This window comes from Salmo salar, chromosome ssa11, assembly GCF_905237065.1.
Source record: "Salmo salar chromosome ssa11, Ssal_v3.1, whole genome shotgun sequence".
In the NCBI taxonomy this organism is placed as follows: Eukaryota; Metazoa; Chordata; class Actinopteri; order Salmoniformes; family Salmonidae; genus Salmo; species Salmo salar.
The window spans coordinates 79050614-79074600 of NC_059452.1; the positions used below are offsets into that span (position 1 = coordinate 79050614).

Here is a 23987-nt window from a genome sequence, read left to right on the forward strand (position 1 = left end):
ATAATTTGAGATGGTTTGTGAGGACTGAAATGGTCTCGACTCCCCCTTGTGGCTGATAAAGGCACGCTGCAGGTCTAGGCATGAGCACAAATGGCCATCAACTACAGTAATTCATGTGCTCAAATTAAATTGATACATTTTCACTGGAGCAAACAATAAGGGGTCCATCACCATGTCAATATACACAAGGTTGTACAAACTGTATCCTATACCAGACGTGTCAATGTCAACAGTGCATTTATTATTATAAACAGGTCAAGTATTCATATTTCCCATTACAATAAAAAGGCCATTCATCTGAACTCTAATTTATATACAGTTCTTTGGGATGTATACACGCAAACCAGTTTTCTTTGCTTCTCTTTGGAAGTGCAGCTCATTCCACTAAGGCACAGTACAGGTGAAGGGCCACCAATGGACTGGGCTCTGGTCTAATGCTGGTCCCTTCCTTTAGGCCAGGGCAGGGAAGTCCTCTGGGTCATCAGGGTTTGGTGCCTGTCCCTGCTGGATCCGAGCCTGGGGAGAATCAGAGTCAACTTAGTGGGATGCCTGCATCAAGATGTGGGTAAAGAACAAAGCCCAGCAGGCAATTTTAGTGCAATTCACAAATGCATGAGGCACCATGGATTGAAGACACTTTGCTGCCCTCTACTGTGGTTTGAAACCCTTCATGTACAGCCAACAGGACCCAGTCAACCAGACATACCTTTTCAGGAAGCTTCTGAGGAGAAACGGTCTCTGGCCGTGCGGCTGGGCCACCTCGTCCACGCCCCCCTCTTCCTCTGGTCCCCCGTGAGGGTCGTCCCAGGCTGCCAAAGTCAATCTTCAGCTTGGCTGTGATGTCATTGGCGGGGCGACGGAGAGATGCATCGTCATCCTCCTCCTCCTCAACCTGCTCCTGCTGATTCCCAGAACCCAGGCAACGCAGACAAAAACACTTAGCGAAATCAGTACCCTGTGATTAGGGTTGTAAAACTACTAGTAATTTAACAAAGTTACTGGAATTTTGATAATTAAATAGGTAATCTATGGTAACTTGTCATTTATACTTAAAATTTGTATCCTATTAAAAAATATATACCCGTGTCCATAAGTTCCTAGTGGATTCATTTTCAATGAAGTCTTCCAAGTATTTACTGCCATCAGTTGGCACCAAAACATTTACAGCAAGGACATTGAAAAATAAATAAGTGTAAAAAATATCCTTCAATATTGCATGCCAAAACCCTCATATTATACAAACAGTATTCACTTAATTGGTTATATTTAGGATAATGTTATACAGCATTGTCATTCTATTTAAAAAATATATTCAAGTTCCCAAAATACTGGTAGTATTTACCGGTAATACACTCCCTTTTGCAACCTTAGCTGTGATTCAATGAGAGGTACCAAACATGAAAGAGTGACTAAGCAGCCCGTATTTGCAGCATTTTACCAGGATTGCTCACCTCAACCTGTTTCTTGGACTTGTGGATGACCACTGAGTCAGAGGGCACAATGGTATCAGCCTTGCGCAGGTTGAACTCCTTCTTGGGCCGGTTCTGTTCTTGCAGAGCTTTCCACTCATCCAGAGACATCTCCACAGCAACCCCCACCACTGATTCCCCCTCGCCTTCATTCTCAGGGGCGCTGCAGAGAATCAACAGGTTACTATGGCATAGGAAAATTCAACACTCAAACTCATTCTATAACTAGAGTGAATTGTGAGTATTTAAAAATGGTAATGTCAGAGCATGTATAGTCTAGTCTTTAAAAAAAAAAAATAATAATAATAATTCTGGTGAGTATTGCAGAAAGAATTAAGCTATACATGTATACTGTTTGCATGGTCACAGTCTGATTAAATCGTGGTGCTGTGCTGGTAACCATCTGTCACTCACAGATTTGCACCAGTCTCTGCCACCTCATCTCCGTCACCTCCCTCCTCAGTCGCAGCCCCATCAGCCGCCGCACTAAAAAAAAAGGATCAGTATAACTACGGTAACAATCATGCTAGACAATTCTCAGACGAACACTTTACACATTGATTGTTACACCACTCAATGAGGGCTTTTTAAATTCAGATTAAAAAGGAATACGTCGGCTTTAATTTATATTTTTTCTAGATAGAAGTCACAACATTGCTCCATCCTTCCAAATCTCATCTTGTTGGCTACTATTGGAAGTGTGGGAAACTTCAGTATCTGATTAGGTGTTCGGATGGGAGTACTGGCTGCTAACGGTTGCATTTGATTGGGTCCGAGTCAAAATCATGTTCCCTCTCAGGAGGGGCATTTTCTTATTTTATCCTTCTTCCTCGATATGTCCGCCAGGGGCGGAAATACCGGGGGGGGGGGGACACGACCCCCCCATCCTGGGAAAAATATGATTTGTCCCCCCCAATATATCACTGAAACATAACTATGTAATTTAAATATTAATAATACGCAATGAAAGCAATTGTGCCGATTATAGACAATAGCGCGTTTTTAAGTTTCAAAAGATTGCGACCCCCCCACCCTTTGCCTCACAATGGTTTGATCCACTGCCAGTTCCTTAGCTTGCTAGGTAACAGAGAGGTCGTATCTACTGTCTGAAAGGCACTCAATGCACGTAACTGACGTGAGGTTAATACAGTCAATCGCGCACACACACTAGCTGAATATGCAGAGCTAGCGCGCAAATATTAACTATTAAGCTAGCTAGTACCTATTCCATTTATGTGGCGTCGTCAAAGATGGAATCTTTGCTATCGTCAATTTATTCCAAGATCAGCATGCAGATGATGTAAGTTAGTGCTTCAAAGTCCCTGTGATAAGGTTACCGATAAACTGAAATCCAAACTGAACAGAACTACTCTCTTCTACCATTGTCTTAAATATATTTAATGGTCTCGTTGCAAAAGCTAAATTGTGGCAAGGGAACTTTTATTCATTTATTTTATTTCACCTTTATTTAACCCGGGTAGCAAAGATTATAGCAAACACCACTGAAACAGAATTGGTGCTCGCTAGCTTTGCAAATTCAGCTATTGTTGGAAGCCAGCCAATATGAAACAAACTATTAAAATTACAAAAGGTTGCAGCATATGTTGTGTAAATGGTGAACTCATACAGCTGTCAACTCGTGTCATTTTAATCCGTTTCACATTTGCTAGCTACCTTTTAGATCGAAGCCCAAATAGAATGATTGATGATAGAAGCCCATCTCCTACTGTAGCCAGCCAGCCAGGTAGAAAAATGGCAGAAAAATAAGAGACGGACATCAGAGTATTTTTTCAATACACCAAAACGCATAGTAAGAACCCTAGTAGCCTAATATCTCAAAGACTAGTTGATAAAAATGTTCATAAGAAAGAAATGAAATTCTAATGGAAATGTTTCACAATGATGTCATTAGGCAGAGCAGGCAACAGATGGCACACAGACAGCAGCGTTGGGGACAGATATGCAGGGACAGACTGGCAGAGACAGGGAGTCTCAGGTAAGTTTGTTGAGTCTTTGTTTGGCAACATTATGAAAGGTTCTCAATTTTTTTGACTTGTAAAATAAGAACATAATTGGAAAATGCCATGGATAGCCCCACTCTCAACTTAAACTGGTGACTGAACTAAGATTTGTTAAAGGCAATGGTATTGCTGTTGTGATTAGTTGTGTAGTTTTGGGTACCGGTAGTTAGGAGTACGGCAAACACCTTATTTCTTTGGTTCCTCAATATACATTTACCATATTACAATGTAGGCTATGTGTTACAGCACTACTTTTGGTGTCCCCCTCAGGAATTGCTCAAGAAAATTTCATGTAATTGTCCCCTCCAAAGTTGATATTAGATTTTCGCCCTCTATTTCGACCAAATTGGACAACATTTAAGTAGCCTGTGGCGTTAATTTGGCAACTTATGCTAGCTAGCTTGTTGCAAGTCAGAAATGTTTTTCTGAAAACCTCTGGACCGTCAGCCACGGGGAAATATTTGATTGGTTTTATAAGTGGCAACAAGTCACTAGCATCCTCCTAGACCAGGAGTTCCCAAACTTTCTCACTCAGGCCCCCCTTCCAACCTTGTGCATTCTACTATTACAACTGTCAAAAGTAAGTTGAAAGCCGGACTGACTTTTGGGGGGGACCCCACAACCCCCCATAGGGGGCGTGCCCCAGTCTGGGAACCACTGCCCTAGATTAGTGATGCACCAATGACATCTTTGGCAATACTGATATTTTCCTTCACAAAAAATAAATAAAGGGATGCAAGAACCAATATTTAATTTTTGCGGTCTTAAGCATTCAAGTAGTTAAATAGTTAGACCACTGCGTCCATGTGTGTTTTAAGGCACTGCATCTCAATGCAAGAGGCGTCACTACAGTCCGTGGTTCGAATCCAGTTTGTATCACATCCGGCCGTGATTGGGAGTCCCATAGGGCAGCGCACAATTGGCCCAGCATCATCCGGGCTGTTATTGTAAATAAGAATGTTCTGAACTGACTTGCCTAGTTAAATAAAGGTTACACACCACACTGACCAAAAAGTTATTTTGTTGGCATTTACGCATGTCCCCATTACCAGTAAAACAATCAAAACTCATTTCTTTCACTTACCTGCCGTGCTATTTTGTTGTTCAGCCGTTTCATTCTCAACCAGGATTTCTATGGAATGCCGTTTGGGTCTTTGCGTGTCAAAAAAGATGCGTCAAATAACACTAATCATAATCTGTTTAAGTAGCTAGCTAACTATATAGCTAGGTTTCATTTAAAATAACCCTAATTTACAAGACAGTTCTTATTGGATTTCACCTTGGAGTTGTCTCGCTGAAATTTTCTTACACTTTCAAATGACTGCTCGACTTGTTGACTGCTCGTGCCACACAGCAAACATTGTGTGGGCTAGGTTAGGAATGCTGTTGCACATGTAGTGCACAATTTTACGTGGCGTTATTACATCATGTACCTACGTTATACAAGTACACACGGTAGCTTTGACATCGGTTTTTAACATTGGCGTTAAACTAGACATCTACCGATACCAATATTGCCATTTTTAGCTAATAATCGGCCGATTCCGATATGTTTACCAATATGTCGTGCATCCCTACCCTACTGTAATCCACCCCTTTTTATATAGTCTTCCTGAGGAGAACTTCCCCAGGCTTTCGAACAGAATGTGAAATGCCTGGGCTTCAGAGGCTACTCCCCCAATTATAGCAGAGCTCTCCTATAGCTAGTTAACACTGCACTGAGCAAAAGCAAGGCGCTACAGAGGGTAGTGTGTACGGCCTACACCAGGCTGTGTCAAAGGCCCTAAAAATTGTCAGACTCCAGCCTCCCAAGTCAGACTGTTACCGCACGACATGCAGTACCGATGCAAGTTTGGAACCAACAGGGCCCTGAACAGCTTCTACCCCCAAACCATAAGACTGCCAAATAGTTAGTCCAACTAGCTTTGTTACCTGCATTGACCCTTTTTGCAGTAACTCTACACTCTACTGTTTATTATCTTTCCTGTTGCCTAGTCACTTTATCCCTATTGTTCGTCTACACCTGTAGTTTACAAAGCACCAACAGTCCTAGTGTGCATACTCACCTTATGTGATCCCTCATAGATCCCCAGTTACGTGGACCACTGCCCCCTCGCTTCTCCTCTGACCGCACACCACTGCAACAGGCAAATGCTCTAACGTCACCAACCTCTACTTCACGGCAGAATTGATAAGGGTTACGTGAGGAGTATTGTTCTTACGTTCTATCACTACCACTGTGGCGCTCAAACTCCCTCTTGCCTCTCTGGTCAAAGCCATCTGTGGATCTTATGTTGCCCCCGCCACGCATTCCTCTTCCACGGCCTCCACCTCGGCCCCTTCCAGGACGCTCACCCTGATCCACAGGCCTGTTGGGGTAGCGTGAGTAGTTATTACAGTCCTTGTGGCCAAGTGAAAACACATACTCTAGAACAACGATAAGCCTTTGTTCTATCCTAGCTGATTTGAGAAGACTAGAATGGGGTAAAGAGCATGACTGCTCCACCAAGGGTGCTGTTGGGCCAGGTGGAGTTTGAACTTGCATACAAGTACCCAGTTCTCAGATCTGCAAAGCAGTGTCAGCATAGAAAATAAACTGAAGGAAATTACACATGGGAATCATTGAATAGCCAGTGTCCCGTTTAATATGTGAAACCAGAAAAATGCCCAGCTCGTGTATAACTACCTTTCAATAGAGTATCCTAGGGGTGCTTCACTGTCGTTCTGCCTTCGATCCCGGAAGCCAACTCGTCGCTCCTCTACATGGCCAGGTGCACCTTGAGGATATTTCGGACCTGCACATAAATTAAAAGCTTAATGTAGATGACAAATTATGCAACCAGCACCCCACACACACACACACACACACAAAACCAGTAGAACAGCCAACTAATCCAGAGAGGATCCAATTACCTACAATGTAACCAAGAGCTAGCTAGCTTATAACTATACCTCTTAGGTATTATCACAAGGCCACAACTTGCTTGTTTCTACTGTTTAATGGGTAGCTATACTGAAGAAGAAAAAACCATTTCAAAAGGTTTTACTAAGCTACAGTTCATACACGGAAACCAGTCATGTTAAACAAATTCATTAGGCCCTATTCTATGGATTTCACATGACTGGGCAGGGGTGCAGCTATGGGTGGTGGGCAGAGGCCAAACCACTTGGTAGCCCAGCCAACCAGAATGAGTTTCTCCCACAAAAAGGGCTTTATTACACCACAGAAATACACACCGACCCCACAATCCTGCTGGTGAAGAAGCTGGATGTGGAGTTCTTGAACTAGTGTGGTTACAGTCCATGGTTGTGAGGCCGGATGGACGTACTGCCAAATTCTCTAAAATGATGTGGGGGCAGCTTATGATAGAGAAATTAACTTTAAATTATCTGGAAACAGTTCTGGTCGACATTCCTGCAGTCAGCATGCCAATTGTACTCTCCCTCAACTTGGAGACATCTGTGTCATGACAAAACTTCACATTATGAAAACAGTTTTGTCCCCAGCACAAGATGCACCTGTGTAATGATCATGCTGTTTAATCAGTTTCTTGACATGCCACCTGTCAAGTGGATGGATTATTTTGGCAAAAGAGAAATTCTCACTAAAAGGGATAAACAAAAAGTTACGCACAAAATGGGCTCTGGTCTAACTTTTGTCGTATGGAAAAGGTAAGTACATTTTTATTTCAGGTCATGTTATTTCAACACTTTACATGTTGCGTACATTTTTGTTCAGTGTAAATAACCCAAATCCAGGTGTAAGCCTTCGTTAGCTAGCTGACTACCGTGGCAGGTCTACTAGTTAGCTAGATACCTTCAAAGGCCTGTTCTGTAACGACAACTAGCTTGCATGTGATCGATTTAGCAGCAGCCTAGTTGATTGATAACTAAATTGCTAGCAATTCCACGACAGAAGCACTGATTCAAGTAAAAATAACTAGCTAGAGCAAACCCATGTTGCACCGAACTTGGCTGCCATCTACAGTAGTTAACGTTACATTCTTGGCTAGCTACAGTAGTGAACTAACCAAAACATCTAAAACCCAAAGTCCACAATCCCACAGAGTTCCTTCCGTAAACACGTTACATGGACAAACTTACCCTGTAAAGTTTTAACGTGTGCATTGTCGCATTCCCCAGCACTCAATGGAGTTCTCCTGTCCTTTTGAGAGTCCTTCTTCACAAGTTTATCTGCAGTGGCAGTTTTTTTAGGCTCATCTTTCTTCTTTTTCTTCTGCTTCTCCGCCTGAGCCTCGCGAATGATGTCGAACGGGTCGGCCTCGTCGTCTAAAAGCTGACCAAAGCGGTTTGTCACGGCGCACCCAAAACCAGCACTTTCGGTGTCGATGGGCTCTTCAACAATTCCCTTCATGTTGAGAATGTAATTTTCAAAAAAAATCTACTGGAATACAATCTGGACTACACCTCTAAATCTATTGACCTTTTTTACGAGCCGAAGAACTCAAGAACAAACATATTGACCCGTGATTAAATCACGACTATTCCCCCTGGCTAAAATTCGGACAAACTCACATGCATAGTTGGGCATGCGGTTCGTCCAAAATGGCGGATAATTTATATTCAACCCATAATATTACAATATTATTCATGAGGTTAAGGACACACCCCTTTTAACATCATCATCATCATCATCATCACAGCCATACAATATTTATTGGGCGCGTTCGAACGGATCACTTTTGTCAAGTTGGTGACTATCGCTGGTCACCACCTTGCGAAGTGTGTCGCATTCTGTGGATAAAAACGGTCCGACTTGCGACTACATGAACTTTACAACAACCGTGTCATCAAAGTTTCAACTGCATTTTTCCGCAGTTGCTCCTCACCAGCTTCAATTTACAGCCATCACCTGCATTGTGGAAGGCACTATTGTTAACCAATCATTAAGTGCTTTTGTTTGACCCACGCGAATATGACCAAAGATGTGACTGAAAGAGAAAGCAACTTTGCCACGATTCATATGTATACAGTGGATACAGAAATGAATGTGATATTTGAGGCTCTCCCCAATTGATAGTACAATGTTCACACATATTTACAGTTTGTGAGACATGCTTAGTTCGAAATTACAAAGAAAAACGTATATAAACAATGGCAACACTGCCATGTTGCACTGTGCCTTGCAGTTGTTAAACCAATCTGACTTTTTGGCTGTCACAGATTTTTTTATTATTTCATTTCACCTTTATTTAACCAGGTAGGCTAGTTGAGAACAAGTTCTCATTTGCAACTGCGACCTGGCCAAGATAAAGCATAGCAATTCGACACATACAACAACACAGAGTTACACATGGAATAAACAAAACATACAGTCAATAATACAGTAGAACAAAAGAAAACAAAAAGTCTATATACAGTGAGTACAAATGAGGTAAGTTAAGGCAATAAATAGGCCATGGTGGCGAAGTAATTACAATATAGCAATTAAACACTGGAATGGTAGATGTGCAGAAGATGAATGTGCAAGTAGAGATACTGGGGTGCAAAGGAGCAAGATAAATAAATAAATACAGTATGGGGATGAGGTAGGTAGATGGGCTGTTTACAGATGGCTATGATCTGTGAGCTGCTCTGACAGCTGGTGCTTAAAGCTAGTGAGGGAGATATGAGTCTCCAGCTTCAGAGATTTTTGCAGTTCCTTCCAGTCATTGGCAGCAGAGAACTGGAAGGAAAGACGACCTGAGAAGGAATTGGCTTTGGGGGTGACCAGTGAGATATACCTGCTGGAGTGCGTGCTACGAATGGGTGCTGCTATGGTGACCAGTGAGCTGAGATAAGGCAAGTCTACCTGGCAGAGACTTGTAGATAACCTGTAGCCAGTGGGTTTGGCGACGAGTATGAAGCGAGGGCCAACCAACAAGAGCGTACAGGTAGCAAGGGTGGGTAGTGTATGGGGCTTTGGTGACAAAACGGATGGCACTGTGATAGACTGCATCCAGTTTGTTGAGTAGAATGTTGGTGGCTGTTTTATAGATGACATCACCGAAGTCGAGGATCGGTAGGATGGTCAGTTTTACGAGGGTATGTTTGGCAACATGAGTGAAGGATGCTTTGTTGCGATATAGGAAGCCGATTCTAGAGTGAATTTTGGATTGGAGATGCTTAATGTGAGTCTGGAAGGAGAGTTTACAGTCTAACCAGACACCCAGGTATTTGTAGTTGTCCACGTATTCAGAGCCGTCCAGAGTAGTGATGCTGGACGGGCGAGCAGGTGCGGGCAGTGATCGATTGAATAGCATGCATTTAATTTCACTTGCGTTTAACAGCAGTTGGAGGCCATGGAAGGAGAGTTGTACGGCATTGAAGCTCGTCTGGAGGTTAGTTAACACAGTGTCCAAAGAGGGGCCAGAAGTATACAGAATGGTGTCGTCTGCGTAGAGGTGGATCAGAGAATCACCAGCAGCAAGAGCAACATCATTGATGTATACAGAGAAGACATTCGGCCCGAGAATTGAACCCTGTGACACACCCATAGAGACTGCCAGAGGTCCGGACAACAGGCCCTCCGATTTGACACACTGAACTCTATCTGAGAAGTAGTTGGTAAACCAGGCGAGGCAAACATTTGAGAAACCAAGGCTGTCGAGTCTGCCAATAAGAATGTGGTGATTGACAGAGTCGAAAGCCTTGGCCAGGTCGATGAATACGGCTGCACAGTAATGTCTCTTATCGATGGCGGTTATGATGACGTTTAGGACCTTGAACGTGGCTGAGGTGCACCCATGACCAGCTCTGAAACCAGATTGCATAGCGGAGAAGGTATGGTGGGATTCAAAATGGTCGGTAATCTGTTTGTTAACTTGGCTTTCGAAGACCTTAGAAAGACAGGGTAGGATAGATATAGGTCTGTAGCAGTTTGGGTCTAGATTGTCACCCCCTTTGAAGAGGGGGATGACCGCGGCAGATTTCCAATCTTTGGGAATCTCAGACGATACGAAAGAGAGGTTGAACAGGCTAGTAATAGGGGTTGCAACAATTTCGTCAGATACGTTTAGAAAGAGAGGGTCCAGATTGTCTAGCCCAGCTGATTTGTATGGGTCCAGATTTTGCAGCTCTTTCAGAACATCAGCTATCTGGATTTGGGTGAAGGAGAAATGGTGGGGGCTTTGGCGGGTTGCTGTGGAGGGTGCCGGGCAGTTGACCGGGGTAGGGGTAGCCAGGTGGAAAGCATGGCCAGCCGTAGAGAAATGCTTATTGAAATTCTCAATTATAGTGGATTTATCGGTGGTAACAGTGTTTCCTAGCCTCAGAGCAGTGGGCAGCTGGGAGGAGGTGCTCTTATTCTCCATGGACTTTACTGTGTCCCAGAACTTTTTATATCCACATAATTTTCCTGCCTCATGATGCCATCTATTTTGTGAAGTGCACCAGTTCCTCCTGCAGCAAGCACCCCCACAACATGATGCTACCACCCTCGTGCTTCACGTTTGGGATGGTGTTCTTCAGCTTGCAAGCATCCCCCTTTTCTCAACATAACCAGTATTATGGCCAACAGTTCTATTTTTGTTTCATCAGACCAGAGGACATTTCTCCAAAAAGTACGATCTTTGTCCCCATGCGCAGTTGCAAACCGTAGTCTGTTTTTGGAGCAGTGGCTTCTTACTTGCTGTATGGCCTTTCAGGTTATGTCGATATAGGACTCATTTTACTGTGGATATAGATACTTTTGTACCCTTTTCCTCCAGCATCTTCACAAGGTCCTTTGCTGTTGTTCTGGGATTGATTTGCACTTTTCGCACCAAAGTACGTTCATCTCTAGGAGACAGAGCGTATCTCCTTCCTGAGCGGTATGTCGGATGCGTGGTCCCATGGTGTTTATACTTGCGTACTATTGTTTGTACAGATGAACATGGTACCTTCAGGCGTTTGGAAATTGCTCCCAAGGATGAACCAGACGTGTGGAGGTCTACAATTTTTCTGAGGTCTTGGCTGATTTCCCCATGCTGTCAAGCAAAGAGGCACTGAATTTGAAGGTAGGCCTTGAAAATACATCCACAGGTACACCTCCCATTGCCTTTTAGAAGCTTCTAAACCCAGAACATCATTTTCTGGAATTTTCCAAGCGGTTTAAAAGGCACAGTCAACTTAGTGTAAGTAAACTTCTGACCCACTGGAATTGTAAAACAGTGAATAAGTGAAATAATCTGTCTGTAAACAATTGTTGGAAAAATGACTTGTGTCATACACAAAGTAGATGTCCTAACCAACTTATCAAAAATATATTTTAACAAGACATTTGTGGAGTGGTTGAAAAACAAGTTTTAATGACTCCAACCTAAGTCTATGTAAACTTCCCACTTAAACTGTACGTAGCGACTTCTGCATATTGTACCTTTTAATAATAATAAAAAATTGCTCTGTGAAATAATCAGACTATTTGAGTATTTTTGTGGGCCGCTCTAGTGTAATTGGTGTTCCTATTGTCTTGTAATTGCCAGCTGAAAAGTACCCAGGGCCTTGCCTTGGCTCCAACTTAGAGCAGATCTGCCGGAGCCATGGCCCAGTGAGACACGGATGCCAGCCCGTGTAGATGGAAACAGACAAGTCTGAGCCTTTTGGGTGAAACACTGGGGTAAATCCTTGAAATGCAGCATAACTTGGAGCTAAGGCAAGGCCCTGGTTACTTTTCAGCTTGCATTTACATATGGCTATCTGTGAACTTTACAAACACCTCACAAAGCAACTGTCTTGAATGATAGAGGTTGTTGATTCTGCTTGCCACAAGTCTTTAGTGTCACACAGAGCCTAAATTAACATAAAACACAGGCAGCCCACTAGTGTGGGGGTAAGTCTCACTGGAAAAGCAATGGTAGTGTGTTCAGATTTCTATCACATGAAGCGTGCGCACACAACGTGAATACATTCACGAGACGCATCATGCATACTCACCAAGCTCACATTCACATGGTTTTGAGCATGCTTCAGTTAATAGAAATCTGAACACACAACCAGCACTTTGAAACGTTGGTTTAATAATACTTTCCGGTGGATATATTGTCAAATTTCTGCCCACATAAGGACCAACCAGGCAGGTAACTGGTAGAGTAGGTTCAAATGTAATTTTAGTCAACATTCCAGCTTGTAGAGGACCATTTCCTGAATGAAACAAAGATATTCCAGACATTAGTGGATTTAGAAATTCAAGCATCTGGTCCCCGGGCAAATCACTCTGACCTTCATATTTCATTCCAGTCTTTAGTCCGGTCATGGCCAGTTCTGAAATTACTTGCCTATTAAATCAATTTATGCTTTATCTAGCAATATGATCCAGCGGCTCTGTAAGGAGGGTGTGGGACAATTGAGGTGCCTCTGGAGGTTTGCAGAGGTCAAATCGAGCTCCGTACTGCATCGCCAAGCGCCTCGCAAATTATGTAACAATGCGGAGGGCTCCATATAGCTCCGCATTGACATGATTTGTTGACGGTAAGTTGGGGCGTGAGGTCCTGTACAAACAAACTCACTTCCATGACATCTTCCTTCACAACAGCTCTGCGAAGAAGAATGAATGCCTTGACTTCTCAGAGGCCGAATCACAAGTAAATGCTGTGCGGCCACTGCAGAAGTCGGATTGACCACGCAGAAACTTCAAGGCAGGGCGGTAAAAGTCATTCCATGGAGGGCCTAGTGTCTGCTGGATTTGGACTTTTCCTTTCAATTAAGACCTATAAAACCAGGTGAGTTCCTTACTAATTAGTGAACTTAATTCAACAACCAAGTACGAGGAGCGAAAACGCGCAGACACTCGGCCCTCAGTGGAATGAGTTTGACACGTGCTTCAAGGGATATGAATAAGAAGTGTTTTGTAACATTAGGCCCTAAAGCAAGTGTTGATGTGTGAAGAGATGGTCTCTGTAGTAATGTAAAGGGGATTTAATTTTTATGTTTTTTATTTATTCCATCACCACAGCACTGTGTTGGCAACGCAACTAGATACGTGTTAGTATTTACTTCCTATCCTCACGAGGCTAGACCTTTATTGCTGGCAGTGTTGAATTATAACCACCACAGATCAGCCAGGCAAAACTCAAAAAGTCTCCCTCGTCTATTGGGTGTAATATTAATTAATTGAATGCAATCAGAACACCACACAACAAAACTATTGCTCACTCAAGGCAAAATTCCAATTAAAACTTGTTAGGAGTATCGACTTTTCCCGTTGATTCAATAAACTTTTACCAGATATCTTATCTATCCATTGAAGACAAAACAACTTCATCTTCACTGAACAAAAATTGGGTTGGTCCCATGTTTCAAAAGCTTATTTCTCTCAAATTTTGTGCACAAATCTGTTTACATCCGTTAGTGTAGATTTCTTTGCCAAGAAAATCCATCCACCTGACAGCTATGGCATATCAAGAAGCTGAATGAACAGAATGATCATTACACATGTGCACCTTGTGCTGGGGACAATAAAAGGCCACTCGGATGTGCAGTTTTGTCACAACACAATGCCACAGACGTCTCAAGTTGAGGGAGCGTGCAATTGGCATGCTGACTGCAGGAATGTCCACTGAAGCTGTTGCCAGATAAATTAACATTACATTTTCTATCATATGCTGCTTTCAACGTTGTTTTTTGCCTCACAACCGCAGACCATGTGTATGGTGTCGTGTATGCGAGCAGTTTGCTGATGTCAACGTTGTGAACAGAGTGCCCCATGGTGGCGGTGGGGTTATGGTATGGGCAGGCATAAGCTACGGACAACGAACACAATTGCATTTTATCGATGGCAATTTGCCGTGACGAGATCCTGAGGCCCATTTTTTTTTAAAGGTATTTGTGACCAACAGATGCATATCTATATTCCCAGTCATGTGAAATCCATAAATTAGGGCCCAATGAATTTATTTCAATTGACTGCTTTTCTTATATGAACTCGAACTCAGTAAAATCTTTGAAATTGTTGCATGTTGCGTTTTATATTTTTTTTCAGTATACATCCAAACAGTAGAGTAGAATAGTCTATTGTGCCTTTAAAAGTATACTGCTCAAAAAAATAAAGGGAACACTTAAACAACACATCCTAGATCTGAATGAAATAATCTTATTAAATACTTTTTTCTTTACATAGTTGAATGTGCTGACAACAAAATCACACAAAAATAATCAATGGAAATCCAATTTATCAACCCATGGAGGTCTGGATTTGGAGTCACACTCAAAATTAAAGTGGAAAACCACACTACAGGCTGATCCAACTTTGATGTAATGTCCTTAAAACAAGTCAAAATGAGGCTCATTAGTGTGTGTGGCCTCCACGTGCCTGTATGACCTCCCTACAACGCCTGGGCATGCTCCTGATGAGGTGGCGGATGGTCTCCTGAGGGATCTCCTCCCAGACCTGGACTAAAGCATCCGCCAACTCCTGGACAGTCTGTGGTGCAACGTGGCGTTGGTGGATGGAGCGAGACATGATGTCCCAGATGTGCTCAATTGGATTCAGGTCTGGGGAACGGGCGGGCCAGTCCATTGCATCAATGCCTTACTCTTGCAGGAACTGCTGACACACTCCAGCCACATGAGGTCTAGCATTGTCTTGCATTAGGAGGAACCCAGGGCCAACCGCACCAGCAAATGGTCTCACAAGGGGTCTGAGGATCTCATCTCGGTACCTAATGGCAGTCAGGCTACCTCTAGCGAGCCCCCCAAAAAATACCACCCCACACCATGACTGTCCCACCGCCAAACCGGTCATGCTGGAGGATGTTGCAGGCAGCAGAACGTTCTCCACGGCGTCTCCAGACTCTGTCACTTCTGTCACGTGCTCAGTGTGAACCTGCTTTCATCTGTGAAGAGCACAGGGCGCCAGTGGCGAATTTGCCAATCTTGGTGTTCTCTGGCAAATGCCAAACGTCCTGCACGGTGTTGGGCTGTAAGCACAACCCCCACCTGTGGACGTCGGGCCCTCATACCACCCTCATGGAGTCTGTTTCTGACCGTTTGAGCAGACACATGCACATTTGTGGCCTGCTGGAGGTCATTTTGCAGGGCTCTGGCAGTGCTCCTCCTTGCACAAAGGCGCAGGTAGCGGTCCTGCTGCTGGGTTGTTGCCCTCCTACGACCTCCTTCACGTCTCCTGATGTACTGGCCTGTCTCCTGGTAGCGCCTCCATGCTCTGGACACTACGCTGACAGACACAGCAAACCTTCTTGCCACAGCTCGCATTGATGTGCCATCCTGGATGAGCTGCACTACCTGAGCCACTTGTGTGGGTTGTAGACTCCGTCTCATGCTACCACTAGAGTGAAAGCACTGCCAGCATTCAAAAGTGACCAAAACATCAGCCAGGAAGCATAGGAACTGAGAAGTGGTCTGTGGTCCCCACCTGCAGAACCACTCCTTTATTGGGGGTGTCTTGCTAATTGCCTATAATTTCCACCTGTTGTCTATTCCATTTGCACAACAGCATGTGAAATGTATTGTCAATCAGTGTTGCTTCCTAAGTGGACAGTTTGATTTCACAGAACTGTGATTGACTTGGAGTTACATTGTGTTGTTTAAGTGTTCCCTTTATTTTTTTGAGCAGTGTATAATCTCTCCATCAAATGAAACTGAACATCTATGAAGTAAGCCCATCCCATTATACAGAGTGATCATGTGAGTGGTTTTCTTCAGAGTGATCCTGTACATTCTTTCCAATAACTGTTTTCTAGTTGAACTTGCACCTATGAAGTTTCGGGCACGTGCATAGCCATTCCCACATTTGTTGCACACAAACACTTTTGACTTGAGAAACTAAATGACTTGTCTGGGAGAATCTCTTGCCACTTCACAAGCATATGGTCTATCCCGTGTGAGTGCTCATGTGGTTTACAAGAGTACACTTTACCGTGAAACCTTTCCCACAAATACAACAGTTGAATGGTCTCTCGCCTGTGTGACTGAGGCATGTGGATATAAAATGTAGCCTTCATCATGAAACTTTTACCACAAATATGACAGTTTAATGTTTTTTTCTCCTATGTGTATGTGCTGATACAGCGCAGATTTGTAATAGCAGCCTTTACCACAGTGGCTGCAGACGTGACTTTGAAGTTAAGGGGGCAAGTGAATCATCTTGTGTTTCTTGACGTAGGCACGCGATGATGCGAGGTAAAGCCTTCCCCACATATATTACATGCGTAAGGCTTTTCACTAGTGTGACTGCGCTGACGTATCTTAAGGATTGTTAATTGGGTGAAACCTTTACCACCAGTAGTACAAACGTACAATTTCTGCCCTGTGTGAGAAAGCTTGTGTCTTGAGATTGCCTGGGTTACAGAACTTTTTACCACATATTACAGGCAAAAGATTGTTCACCAATATGTACGATCGTGCCATTTGAGCCTGGTTGCATCAGAGAGATGTTTGCCACAAACATCACAGACATACTGGTAGTCTCTTTTTCTGGTATGGATAGAGGCCATATATCATTTGAGAGCACTTGCACCCCTGAAGCATGCCACATGAATTACAGACAGGTTCTTGTCCAGTGTGCATGGTTTTGTCTTTCAAAAGTGTGCGAGATGAAAACACTTACCGCATATGTCACAACGGTTTCTCTCTGGTATGGGCAAACGTGCTTTAAGCTGGCTTGCACAACAGTAACTCTTGCCCATAAACCACAGACAAAAGGTTTCTGTCCAGTTTGTAAAGTCATATGGTCTTTGAAACTGGTTGAAAGACGGAAACCTTTGCCACATACATCAGTGATAAGCCCTTGCTTTAGGAGTTTCACTCTGACTGGATAAGGATGAAAGGAAAAGCTTGCCACAGGTTTCACAGCAATACTTCTCCTTCGAGTGCTCTGCTTTATGACGATCCCATTGATACCATGACTGAAAGGTCTTAGACAGCAGCTGTATGCCCTTTCCGGGTGATCACTGAAGTTGTGCCTTTTTAGCGCACGTTCCCCACAGAATATTTTTTCACATGTTGTGCAGGTGTTCCGAGTTGGGTTAAGCTCCCTGTGTTTGACCTAACTACTTCATAAACGCAAACATCTTCCCACAATCTGCGCATTTGAAGGTCTTCTCTTTAGAAAGCACCACCAAGAGGTGATTACTACACCCTGTCTTTGTACTAAAACCTTTCCCACACTGCGGACAACTAAAGGGTTTGATGTGAGAATAAAGGTGGGCTTAAGCATACATCACCAATTGAAACACTTTCCACAAAAGTCGCAAACGAAGGGCTTCTTCACTGCTCCGGTGGCAGCGCTTCTATCCAAACTTTGGCCTGTATTTAAAGAATCACCATTCTAGACATTATCTCCAATCCTGCCTGGGTTTGGTTCTGTGTTTGAGGGATGGACATCTTGTTTCTCTGGGTCTGATGCAGGTGAGATCTGGGGATTAAGGTGAACTTCCTCTTGATGATCAAATTCAGAGAGCAATACCACATCTGCAACAGAGAGGGACATTGTGGTTGCTGAGGCATAAATGTAAAACAAACTACTGCATTACATATATGAATGAGATTGTGGATATGAATGACCATTTCTCCTAAATAACTTTAACAGCAATGTACCCACACTAAAAAAGTATTCCTTAATGGTCTAATGGTGGCATTTACCCCAATAAATGCATAAAAACACTCATTTTAAATGGTGTTTTGAATGATTGTCCTGAGTATCCTTAATCATAAAAAGTCACTCAAAAGTTGGCTAAATGGTAGTAGTACCACGATGCCATTAGCTGACTGATTCAAGTAATATGTTTCATAAAATTGCACCATACAATACGGCTAATGGACTTGACCGTGTCCACCCGTATTCAGTGTAGTCTTGTCGACGTCTCCAGTAGCTTCCCTTCCACACTGGGCATCTTCTCCATTCCTGCCTGAGTTTGGCTCAGTGTTTCTCTGGTCATCTTGTGTCTGAGTCAGCCCCAGGGGAGGTCTGGGAGTAAAAATCCTCTTCCTCTTGATGAACCTCCTCAGAGAGAGGGTCAGAGCAATAGTTGTAGAAATGAATACCGTCTCGTAAAAAAATCAGTATGTGTATAAAATAAGACATGCAAAAACACCACAAAAATATTCCACATTATAAATCAGCTAGCTAAGAATGTAACTCCAGTGTTTGATACATGTAAAATGTGTTCTTTTTGGACATAGATATGGCTAGAAATCAGCCTAGTATTGATATCATACAATGCACATGTGCACTGTTCATTTTTATATAATTACCTGTTCAGGTAGCTAGCTAAGTGGGTTATTAAGTAAGGAGTACAAATTTAACTAGTCTAGAACACTTGCTGATTTTGGCTGACAACTAGTTATACAGTTCCACACAATTTGCATACTTCAGTTTACACACACACCTTTAATGACCAATGATCAATCTAGGCGGACGCTTTTATTCTCTGATATAGCCTATGGGTGTGTACCTTTTGGTGCGCCTTCCACCTCCGTCCCTTTTTCCCGACTGACACTCGTGGCTGTGGAAGTCTTCTCCCGTTTGACCATGATCACGTTCATTAACATCGCCCTTTTTTCCCCCAACATCTTAATGAATATTGTATCTGAACGATTAAAATATTTAGTTAGAGGGACCTAGCAGGTTCCAATTGATGTTCAGGTTGCAAACTAGGTAGGTGGGCCAACGACAGTAGTCACAGATGAGGTGGAGTATCTGGTTCAGTAACAGTTAACGCGTTAGCAAGGTAACGTTAGCTGGTAAAAGTTTGAAGCTATCTAGTTTGCTAGCCAGCCACGTTTTCACTAGCAAACTCGTTTTTCCGACCAAATGTGTAGTCACTGTCTTGGTTTTGTTCACACGAAGTTTGTTCTTCAGCAAACTAATTTCCTTATTCTGCTGAACCAACATCAGACTCATAACGGCAGCGGATGAGTCTTCTCATCTGCGCAACTGCAACTAATACCTAGACAATGGTGGATAATTGTGTCTGAAAAGTCTCGTTACTCAACATTGCTGCAAGCGAAAACAATTATATTCATGATTTATTAAAATCATGCTTCTCAAAAAGTATTGAATATAATTATAATTTCGATTATTGTTAAGTATCGATGCGAGGAAATCATCTTTGAATTTCCCCTGGAAATTACGTTTACTCGTTGTTGCACCTCAAAGCTTCCACTGTTCTGGCATGATGTCCCAGGTCAATGGTTCCAGTTGATGGCTAGTTTACACATTTTTCCAACTTCAGCATGTCTAGTTTTAACATTTTTATTTGAAATTCAGTTTGTTCGTTTTTATTTTAAGTTTTATAAAAAATTACTTGAATCTTACCTTTTTATATTATTTCGTTTCAGTCGTAGTTTTAGTGTTAGGGACAGAAAGTGACCTATGCGTCCATTTCTGTGTTGTATAGTTTTTTGGGATGTCACTTCTTGCCACAGTGAGGCAGTAATACATAAACTGATGGGTTAAGGTCATAGGTTAGGTTTAAAGGTAGGCTCAGCGAGATGACGTAGATGCACAAAGTAAATAGTAGTAGGGTCAATTCCCGCAACAACCAGGAGCGTTGAAGCATGAGGCTAAACTTCTCAGCTATTTTGGTCCCAGTAGCTACCACAGTTGTGAAGCTCACCCGTGCACATACTCTGCACTGTAAAAAAAAAGACAATGTTGACAATGTTGTACAATTGTAAGGCATCCAGCTGCAATAGGATTGAGTTGGCTCAACCAACATATGTTCTCAAGTTTTTCTTTCATCTTTATTTAACTAGGCAAGTCAGTTAAGAACCAATTCTTATTTTACAATGACGGCCTACCCCGACCAAACCCTCCCCTAAACCGGACAACGCTGTGCCAATTGTGCACAACCCTATAGGACTCCCAATCACAGCCAGTTGTGATACAGTCCGGGATCGAACCAGGGTCTGTAGTGACGCTTCTAGCACTGAGATGCAGATCCTTAGAACGCTGAGCCACTCGGGGGCCTTATAACTATTTGGTGAACTGTATGTTTACTCAACTTACAATTTTAGGTTGAGTGAACATATAATTAAATAAAAAAATGTATTCTACCATATTTGCATATTTTCCAGTGTAGAATGTAACATATCATAAAGCCTTCTTTGAGGGCAAAGTTACACCTTAACACAGTGGTCTGAAACTCCTGGTTTACAGGCCACATCAAGCCTGTAAGTCACATTATGCTGGCTTGCAAAGTGATGTGTTATTCCTATTGGAATCCAGCCAGAGTGAGTTAATCACCCACAACCTGCATTGAGAATAATTGCCAGGGTAGGCGATATTGATTTTTGAGACTACCTAAAGCACAAAAACTGATGCTATTTACTTTTGTGTAGCATAAGATTAATCGACCAAGCAATGTACATGCAAAAACACAGGTATTGAAAGAAATAATTCTGAAAATCAACCTGCAATAGAGCATGCTGGGAAATATGATAATGATGGATGTGGTTTTGAGCAGACATACATTTGTAATTCTACTCAACTAGTGTGTTCAAATTCAGCTCACTTCAAGCAGTTTGTTGATTTAATGTACAATTGTATGGCAACCAGCTGCAATAGAATTGGGAGTTTGCTCAACATTTGGGTAGATAGCTGAACCAACATACAGTGTTGCCTTCCAAAGGCAACCTTTGTAATTCTGACTTTTTATAAATTCAGCTCACTGTGAGCATATGATGCGGTTAGCTGATACGTAAAATACCTATCGAGACGTTGTAAGATCTGGCATGCGTCAGCAACGTCTGAGTAGAGGAACAAAACCGACATGTTATAGCAATCTGGTGCCCGACTGCACAGTCAATCACATGGCAGGCAACCATTGGTTGACGCATGTAACGTTTGAGCATGGTAACGTGACCAATATCTGTGGTGCTGCTTGTGGCAACGTCATCCAGCTGAGTCTACTTTTAAATTAATGTAAATCTCAATGTGACCCTCCACATACAGAAGCTTGAAAACCTCATTAGAAAAAAAGCATGAAAAACCCCATTCGTTTTTTGGCCAAGATTTAGATGAGAAAAAAACTAAAACTGAACATAATTCTTGATTGTTTTTATTTTAGTTAGAGTCAAAGATAATATTTTCAGTATAGTTTTAGTTTTTCAAATTGGTTTGTTAATTATGTTATTTTGGTTTACTAAATCGTTTTTTCACGATTTGTTTTTGATTTAGTTCAGTTTTCGTTCACTATAATAACCCTGGTGCAGTAGCGACACATCATTCAGGGCAGGTGGGGCAGAGCCCACCCCACCTGTTTAGCTAAAAAAAATGTTTTTATATATTTATGTTGTTGCCTGTTTTGAATGGTATTTTGAAATTAATACGTGTCACATATCAGTTTGCAAACAATGTAAAAGTAAAAAATAATTGAGCTAATAAAGCCGCAAACAAACATGGTCTCTTTTTTGCTTTCTTGAGTAAGGCAGCTTCAAAATGCAGGTGTTTCAGCCTAGCTCAGTGCTTTCTGTGACGGTGGGGCAGTCAGCGGAAAATACAGAGCGTAGGGGTTGGTCATGTAATCTAGTTGCGCCGTGATTGGCTCAGTTTTCTGTCACTCATGGGGACATAACGTCACTGCAAAATCAAAAAAAAATAATCAAGCCCCTTGGGTGCTGCCATAGAGTTACACTAGAAGTGGCCATCCAAGAAGGCTCAAGGTCATTGGCCACAGATACAATTATATTAAATCACATTATATCTACAGTAGCTTTGACATCATCATACTTTCAAAATCTTAGGTAGCAAGCAGTCATCATCATGAAACAAGTCGACAATCTACTGGCAACTCCTTTTCAATCCTTGTCATATGAAAGGAAGTAATGAAGTGAACTTATAGATAAAATGTTACGGTGCTCATCGGCCATTGGACATGAACATTACCAGTGGTGGAAAAAGTACCCAATTGTCATACTTAAGTATAGATATCTTAATGGAAAGTTACTCAAGTAAAAGCAAAAGTCAGCCAGTAAAATCCTACTTGAGTAAAAGTCAAAGTATTTTGTTCTAAATATACCTAAGTATCAAAAGTAAATGTAATTGCTAAAATGTACTTAAGTATCAAAAGTAAAAGTATAAATCATTTCAAATTCCTTCTATTAAGCAAAGAAGGCACCACCATTTTCTTGTTTTTAATACTCAGACATCATTTACAAAAAATGCATTTGTGTTTAGTGAGTCTGCCAGATCAGAGGCAAAAGGGATGACCATGTGTTGTCTTGATAAGTGAGCGAATTTGACCATGTTCCTGTCCTGCTAAGCATTCAAAATGTAACAAGTACTTTTGGGTGTCAGGTAAAATGTATAGAGTAAAAAGTACATTATTGTCTTTAGAAATTAAGTGAAGTAAAAGTAGTCCAAAAAAATAAATAGTAAAGTACAGATACCCCAAAAACTACTTATGTAAAAATACTTTAAAGTACTACTTAAGTAGTTTTCACCACTGAACATTACACAACAAGTTGGAAATCGAAAATTCAACAATGAGTGGTTTGGAAGGAATCAGTGGCTAACTGCAAGCACTGAAAATCAATCACTAGCCTGCTATTCAGTGGAATGGGTGTGTGGTCCCAAGTCTGGGTTTAAGGGTCTCTTTTCCAAGCTTAAAAGGATAAATATTCAACATTGGCCATGCTGTCAATCCAGCATCACTTCTACCACGTTCAAAACAACTCGGAACTGGGAAATCTCAGACTTCAGTGAGCACCGACTGGGAAAATACCTTTTGAACGGTCATCCAACTCAGAATTGCAAGTCGGGAACTTGGGTCTCTAGCTAAGAGCTCTGACCTGAAGATCACTGACGTCATCATGATTCAACCTTGTCTTGAAAGCACCATAAATCCAGAGAATGACAGATTTTTATGACAAAGTTTGATGACAGAATTTGCCCATGAAGGACCGCAGCGCCACCTTCCTGTTCAAGTGAGCACAGCACAACAAGGTGAGTCCAAAGATGTATTGTATGCTGCTGCATAAATTATGTAGTATGCCAAGGAGATATGAATACTGTAGTTAAGAAAGCAATACTAAGTGTATGTTGTGAACTAAGCTGTTAGTAGCCCATGTGCCTCACCCAAGTAATTTGGTCCCTTTTGCCTTCATAATTTCACCTAATGTTCTGACTTAGTGGTGCACATGTAGCCTATTGTCTGTTTTAGATAAATGTAATCATTGTACAGTTGAAGTCAGAAGTTTACATACACCTTAACCAACTACATTTAAACTCAGTTTTTCACAATTCCTGACATTTAATCCTAGTAAAAATGCCCTGTCTTTGGTCAGTTAGGATCACCATTTTATTTTAAGAATGTGAAATGTCAGAATAATAGTAGAGAGTTATTTATTTCAGCTTTTATTTCTTTCATCACATTCCCAGTGGGTCAGAAGTTTACATACACTCAATTAGTATTTGGTAGCATTGCCTTTAAATTGTTTAACTTGGGTCAAACGTTTCGGGTAGCCTTCCATAAGCTTCCCACAATAAGTTGGGTGAATTTTGGCCCATTCCTCCTGACAGAGCTGGTGTAACCGAGTCAGGTTTATAGGCCTCCTTGCT

At 42.1% G+C, this 23987-nt stretch overlaps 1 protein-coding gene and 1 pseudogene across 2 annotated transcripts; both read right to left on the minus strand.

The window, feature by feature from the left end:
• Positions 1-220: 220 nt before the first annotated feature.
• On the minus strand, positions 221-8067 carry LOC106563325 (intracellular hyaluronan-binding protein 4). 2 transcript variants are annotated; one of them, XM_014128837.2, is made up of 8 exons: positions 7595-8067; positions 6177-6285; positions 5713-5859; positions 5557-5628; positions 1884-1955; positions 1452-1632; positions 707-898; positions 221-516 (listed from the first exon to the last, which is right to left on the minus strand). In XM_014128837.2, exons 1-8 carry the CDS (start codon positions 7863-7865, stop codon positions 451-453), a joined length of 1110 nt encoding a protein of 369 aa, XP_013984312.1. In that variant the 5' UTR covers positions 7866-8067; the 3' UTR covers positions 221-450. The 2 variants fall into 2 exon arrangements, with proteins under 2 accessions (XP_013984312.1, XP_013984311.1); XM_014128836.2 differs by having other exon boundaries at positions 707-901; positions 7595-8066.
• A 7887-nt stretch (positions 8068-15954) lies between these two features.
• LOC106563350 (zinc finger protein 273-like) lies at positions 15955-19584 on the minus strand (annotated as a pseudogene).
• Between the last annotated feature and the right edge of the window lie 4403 nt (positions 19585-23987).